At 41.8% G+C, this 7,500-nt stretch overlaps 1 protein-coding gene across 1 annotated transcript in view; it reads right to left on the bottom strand.

Moving 5' to 3' along the window:
• The window catches only part of LOC117500367 (contactin-associated protein-like 4), a gene marked incomplete at its 5' end in the record, with an annotated part of 138,037 nt that overhangs the window by 41,177 nt on the left and 89,360 nt on the right, over positions 1–7,500 (bottom strand). Inside the window, 3 exon segments of the mRNA XM_034153229.1 lie at positions 429–629; positions 2,119–2,232; positions 4,524–4,636. Coding sequence (XP_034009120.1) covers positions 429–629; positions 2,119–2,232; positions 4,524–4,636 — 428 coding nt within the window.

The following is a 7,500-nucleotide window of genomic DNA, read 5'->3' on the forward strand; positions in this document are numbered from 1 at the left end:
GAGAATTTTTTGCTTTGAGCTATGCAAACAGAAGAAACTCCATGTAGTAACATCTCCAATACAATACATAAGCTGCCTCATGACTGCTGGAAAACTGAACATTTTAATTTGTAGTCCTTTGTGTGGATTAACCAAACAAGATATAAGGTGTTGTTTTAATTAGCTTGAGTGCTGTTGGTAAGCAGATTCTTGCCTTCAACAGAGCCAGGCTAGCTGTTTCCACCTGTTTCCAGTCTTTATGCTAAGCTAACATGCCAGCAGTAGCTTGTCACAGACATGAGAGTGATAATAATCTTCTCATATACTCTCCATCACAAAGTAAATTAGCCTTTTGTCCAACATGTCAAACTATACTTTTGAAGTGACTACCTTGTAAAGAAAAGCACATGAGGGTTCATCTATAAATCTTGTCCTGGACAGCCCCTTACCTGGAGTGTTGAGGAGGCGGGACTTCCTGCAGTGGTAGGACAGATCCTGTTCACAGTACTCTGATTGGCTGATGACGGCCAATAGCTGCTCTTCTTCAGTGGAGTAGTCAAAGTGAACTGAGTGCTGGTTTACCTCTGGAGACGGCCGCACTCTGGTCAGCTCGCTGTTGTTGTGCTGGATCACCATCCATGTGTTCTCCTCTGTGGAGGTAGATAAATAGATTAATAGATAAAACAAACAGGTTGTTATTTCCAAATGACTGATTATTTACTGCTATTTATTCGTTTTGTATTGTATATACTTCTTGTGTGTCATATCTGTTGCATCATAACTTGCCTATGCAACAACAGCAATTGACCTCACCTATTGATATCTTATTTAAAGGGGACCTATCATGAAAATGCACTTTTGTACGTCTTTTATACATGTGTCCCCGGTGTTCCAGGGAACTCACCAAGTGTCAGAAAACCAAACCCTCTCTATTTTCCTCCATACCCAAATCTCTAAAAAAGGGCTGCAACGGATCTGATAAAAACTGATCCAGATTTGAGCATTGTCCTGACGTCAGGACGTGGCGCTACGGCTATTGGGCCAACTCCACCAATCAGGAGGAGACAGCCACGGCCATTGCCGTTCGAAAGCGCTGGAGACGCTGTAGTACATATGCCAGGCCAGTAGATGGTGCTGTTCTCACTGAATCTGCCCTTGCAGAGCAGAGCTAAAAAAAGTGCAAATTGAGCGAAATGAGGCATGGCTAAAATGCATGATCTGTTTGGTATTTTGAAAACAGAAACGTATAAATATGCCTATACTGTATAGGTATGGTCCTACAATATATCATTTAAATATAGCATGATAGGTCCACTTTAACTATATTCTGCTCCTGTATAAGAAGATCAATACTACTCTATCTGTACATGAAATAGGAAGTAATGCTAGTTTAGCACAAAGAGCTAGCCATAGGTTTACAGCGACAGCACACTTAAAGCTCACCAATAAACACACTTTGATCCTTTTGCATTTTAGTTTCTGAACGGATTCAACAAATGAGATTCTTTCTCAATTGGAATCAAACTTATCGTCAAACTCCTGGTAAAAAAAAGTGAAAAAGTATTTTTCTAAATGAGTTGGCGATCTGAGAGAAAAAAGCTTCAGCAATTCTGATGAATAATTTACAATTTAATGTAAAAGTTAAAACACTTGTACCTTTAGTAATCTTCATGTGAATTGAATCGTACACTATCGTTTGTTATGCTGTTATATTAATGACACTGTCTGCTCGATATTTAATTCCTCAGTGTAATTAATAACAGGTCCGTAAATAAGGACGCACTCTGCAAACACACCTTGTTGATTAAAAAATATGAAGCCTCATAAACCTAGATGAAACACTGAGAATAGGAAGAGAAATTTGGATCATCACGATTTATACACGTACATAAATTATATGAAGCAGCGAGACATCATTATTCATATTTTTATGATTAAAACGGATGACATGACACAAAGAAAAAGAGAGGGAAATCAGCGGATGGGAGATAAAGTGGATCAGAGCGTGATGAGAGGAGCATCATCATTTACAATTATGTAAATTTTAATCATGAAACTTTGAGTGATGATGTGAGGAGGGTGTGTGTGTGTGTGTGTGTGTGTGTGTGTGTGTGTGTGTGTGTGTGTGTGTGTGTGCACCTGTCATGTTGCAGTACACCAGCTGCGGTTTGATTGGTCCGCTGCCGTCCACGTCGATATAAAAATGTCCCGACGTGTTGCCGTTGTGTTTGTACGCCTCGCAGGACTGTCCGTTACACAGCTGGAGGGAAAATAATGAGATCACGTCAACATGAATCACATCAACATCAACACATCGTTTGTGAGGGGATGAAGAACTGCACGCTGTGAAGGATTATGGGTAAATCACCGACTCATAATCAGAGTGAAGAAACTCAAGTTACGTTTTATTTCTGAGTCATAAAGTGAGATTAATCCAGTAATGAGTGATGTGGGAGTAAACACAACTTTTATCAGCCCTGCCTCTCCTCTCTCTCTCCTCTCTCTCCAATAGTCTTCCTCCACACAACACACACACACACACCACACACACACACACACACACACACACACACAACACCACACACAACACACACACACACACACACACACACACACACACACACACACACACCACACACACACACACACACACACACACACACACCACACACACCACACACACACCATCCTCTGCAATCAAAGCCCTTGCCGTCAAAGCCATATCTAAGAGTTCCCACACCTGTCTCTCCTCCCCTCCACAGCATTTTATTCATCACATTCCCCAGAGGAGACCAGAGGAGGATTGTGGGTAAGTTTCTTCTTTTGGTTTCGAGGATTTGACTCGAGGGAATTGGCTCAGAACAGATGCATCTCGCCTATCAGCTCACCTCACTGCTGCAGGTGTATTTATTCATTCCCCATGCGGCAGTTTAGTCCACAGTCTCATTACCCCTTCATCATATCTCCCACATACAAACAGGTTTTATTCAACGGTATCCTCCCCCACCAGATTTAAATATACTTCAAGGGGGCGGTCTCTCTTAAAGGCCAGATTATAGTTCATGAAAGTAGTTATGTGGTTTTTAGGACATTATTTATTTTTTATGTTATTATGGCACTCACCAAAGTTATTGCTGTGATCTGGAAACAAGCCAACATCGCTAAATGTTTAGAAGACCGAGAAAGGTTATAAATAAAATGACAAATTGAGGCAAAACTAATTTATTTGAAGGTGAATTTTAAAGTGAGTGCACGTGAAATTGTGTCAAGCGTCCCTTATTGCGCTGGAAAACACAACCCTGCATATCGAAACAGGAACGTTGGTCTGTAAAGTGTGATGGATGTTTACCAATTGACAGTTTGCCTATTCATCTTACAGTTTGCTTAGTTTTCACTTTGAAATATCAAATGCTAATATGGCAGTTTGTATATTTACCTGTCTTCTTGTGTTTCTTGCACTGTCAAAATTCATTTAAGTCATGTTGCCTTATTCTTAATCTCAGAAATCCACTTTGATTGTTTTTACTGCTAACAGAATGTTGCCCATCACTACAAATAAGTTCCAGGTTGTAAATCATTGGATTTATCCAAAACGTGCAAAGGCTGCAATGCACATCAAGGGAACACACTGACTTTTAAACGCACTGTAATGCAAACCTTTAACATTAATGTTAATACTTTATAGTATCTGTCCTTATTAAAGGTGGGGTATTGTAATTCACTTCAAAAAACACTTTTTGTTATATTCCATGGAATGCTCTTAACATCCCGATAGCAATGAATACATTAAATGCTTTGACAATAAATACATACACAAAGTTCATCTGTGGAAGCCGTGGCGCTGTAAAAAGCACGACCAATCAATCTGAGCCGGCCCGGGTCAGATAACTGGATGGCCTACCTGCCTGTCAGCCTTCCATCTGTGCACAAACTTATCTCGTGCCCTCATTGGTCACGTGCGCGTTCGTGGTGTGTTGGAGGAGGGGCTCTGTAAGGAAGGGGCAGATTCTTTTCGGCTGTGTACTTTCTAATTCTAGCGCACTCGAGCTGGTTTCTCCATTCTTACTTACCCTACCTTTAAGTTAAATAAATGGCATCTGAAAACTACTATACTCTTTGTTTGGTGCCCTGCTTGAGTTGAATGTTTTTTCTTTTTTAATGTTTATATTGCATTATGTTCGAGTCACTTGCTATCCGATACATTAAATGATCTTTTTTTGATGTGCCATTATATTCAATTCCATATGAAATTGGATGTTCATCCAATGTTCATCCAATTTCATATATTTCTCTGCCTCTGACTTTCAATGGGCAAACAAATCTTAATTATTCTGTGCGACACACTGCCTCATTCCTATTATTTATTTCATTTGCTCATCACCTTCTCATCATCTGTCTATCTCATCTCCCCCTCTCTCTCTCATCTCCCCCTCTCAATCATCTCCCCCCTCTCTCTCTCTCATCTCCCCCTCTCATCATCTCCCTGTCTATGAGTCGTGTTGTGTCTTTCTAAATGTGATGTGTTGGCGTCGTGCTGCTGTTTGACTCACGGCTGTGGCAGGTGGCTCCGCTGTAGCCGCTGTCAGAGCAGTTACAGTGGAAGACGGTCCAGGACTGACTGCAGCGGCCGCCATGTTCACACCGACTGGGAGAACACCTGAGAGAGAGGGACGCAGAGGAGAGGCACTGTTTGAGTTCCTTTAGACAGGTTGGAGTTATTTGCTTTATACGACATACGATAATTCTCATGGATTCTCTGCCAAATGTACGAAAACAAGTCATTTCATTTAACAAGGGTAAAACCTTTTATATGAAATCATCAAATTCTTTGAACGCATCCACATTCACTCTCTCTCGACAACACTACGCTACTCTTAGATGCAAACACCTTATAAGGATTGAAAGACCACATTCTTGAAACTGGAAATGATAAAGTAATACATAGAAAACCAGTGCCATCAGAAACTGCAATATGTTAGACCTCCGCCTACATTTCTCAAAAGAGGCTTTCGAGGTTGTGGTTTGTGATGAGAGCAAGAAATGCATTGTGCAGCAACAACAACCAGTTACTTGCGATAAAAGTCGATCAGCAATGTTTGGATTTCTTGGAAGGCCTTGAGATGTCTAAATACAAAGTTGTTTTTCAAACTTGAACAGCAGCATCATAAGGAGAAGCCTCTCTGTGTGTGAAGGTTAGCAGAGAGGCTGTAGCAACAATACTCCTGCTTCCACATATATTTAGAAACAACACCAGGGACAATGGCGGCGCCAGGGTATGGCTGGGGTAGGCTACAGCCATACCAAGAAATGGCTTAGCCCCACCTTAGCCCCACCATGAAAAATAATGTTAAAGTAAGCAAAATAAAGTCCGCCAACTCGCGCGGAGTAATTGCAACAGACAGCAGTTAGTAAGATTGATTTCAGTATCCACTTGTCTGGAAATACCGAAGACTAGAAATGGTTTTGAAAACTGTTGTCACGTAGTGATCGTCTTCTCAATAAAACTCTTTGATAATGTCTTCTGGCCAATCGAATCACGATAACGGCGTGGTGTTGTTGCAGAAGTCCCGACGGAGCAATACTTTTGCGGTAAGTACATCTCTATATACATCGATACAACATTACGTGTTGATAGAAATCAACACGTAATGAAATAAGACCCCACAGGTTTGATGATTGATAGGTGTGTGGGCTGTCTTTCATTTTGACACACAGAAACAATGGGGGCTATCCACCCCTTATCCACAATGTAAAGTTATCCACACAGCCTCTTTCCCTCTCTCTGTGAGGAGCAGCAGGTTCAGCTTTCAGAACAAAAGTAACAAAAACATAAAATGCCATTCATTTTTTTTAAATATGTCGTTGTAGAAATAGATTTATTAATTTTCTTCTCAAGAGAGTACCAGAATGTGTATTTTATGTTAGTATTTAAAAAAATCTCCTGGGGGAGAATCCCCCCAGACCCCCCCTGCAGGGGTTGGGTTTTCAGCATGTCAACTCTTTCACCTGTGGGGAAATTGCAGGATTGGCTCCAGGTCGCCCTTTTTATTTACTACAAGACAAATATGCCTTTTTATTTCATACAGTTCAATCATCTAAACCTCACGCGTGGCGTTTCACTGTCAAGGGGGGCGATATAGTGTGTATTTAATTACATTGCAAATACTGACTTGAGCCCCACCACTGTATGGGTTAGCCCTACCATAGATTACCCAACAAAAATACTCTGGAGCCGCCACTGACCAGGGACAATGTCTTCTGCCTCTAATTGTTGGAAGTGTTTAAAGACTTAGGTATGGATGAACTTGATCAGATGATTGATCGCAGCTGCAAAGACGTTACCAACAGAAACACAGTCTAGACTTTTTTTTTGAAAGAGCAGCGCCCAACAGGGAAACAGAAATCTTTAGTGTTTACAGGGTTAGTCACTTCTTTGCTGTGTCCAGGTCAAAACGCATCATTCTGCTTTAGCGACTTTTTGAACTGTCCATGCTGAATCTGATAAAGTTATAGGAGCCAAATGCAAAATGTAAAGTGCAATCTCTCAAGTAGGGATGATCCGATCGATCGGCCACCAATCAATATCGGCCGATACTCACTCTCTGCCGATCGATCGGTGCTCTCTAAAAATGCCGATCGCGAGAGCCGATCGCATGATGTAAAATGATGACGTAAAATACATGACACTTTTCTCTGTGCGCGGCAAAACAAGCTCGCCAACATGGCTTCACCGGTCTGGCAGTATTTTAAGGTGTCCGAAAATGACAATAAATAGCGGTATGCAACGTGTCTGTGAAGCAGAAATCCTGCAGCTCCACCCGCTGTGACGGACCGGTGAGCGGAGCAACACACACTAAGAGTTAGACCTAACACACTTAGCTATTTGATCTACCTCTGGAACTAGCTAAACTAGTTATACATATATTTATTCTTCACTGTCGGGTCACTCATTACTGGATCAGTGAGCTGGATGAGACGATACTGACAGACTGTCAGGAGAGAGAGAGAGGGGGAGAGAGAGAGAGAGAGAGAGAGAGAGGGGGAGAGGAGGGAGAGAGAGAGAGAGGGAGAGAGAGAAGGAGAGAGAGAGAGAGGGGGAGAGAGAGAGAGAGAGGGGGAGAGAGGGGGAGAGAGGAAAGAGAGAGAGAGTGGGAGAGAGGGGGAGAGAGGAAAGAGAGCGCCACTCATTTCTCCCATGTTATTATCCAAAGTTAATGTAAACTTGAATAATGTACTTCATTTGAATGTAATAATTATGTTGGTTGTTGTTTGTGGAAGCGCCAGTGAATGAGCCCATTAACTGAGTTAAACATCACTTTAAATGGAAGATCCCCATAGGCCCCGCCCACTCGATCGGATCTGATTCCGGCGATCGGCCCCAAAATTGGCGATCGGAGCATCCCTACTCTCAAGGTAACCGAAAAAGAGTGTCTACATGGATGACCCATAGCGTTGCCTTACTGAGGTTATAATAAAAGCATTAGTGAAAAACCACTGCAATTCCTTTAACTTTAGGGTTTC

The sequence above is a fragment of the Trematomus bernacchii genome, unplaced genomic scaffold (genome assembly GCF_902827165.1).
Source record: "Trematomus bernacchii unplaced genomic scaffold, fTreBer1.1, whole genome shotgun sequence".
In the NCBI taxonomy this organism is placed as follows: domain Eukaryota; kingdom Metazoa; phylum Chordata; class Actinopteri; order Perciformes; family Nototheniidae; genus Trematomus; species Trematomus bernacchii.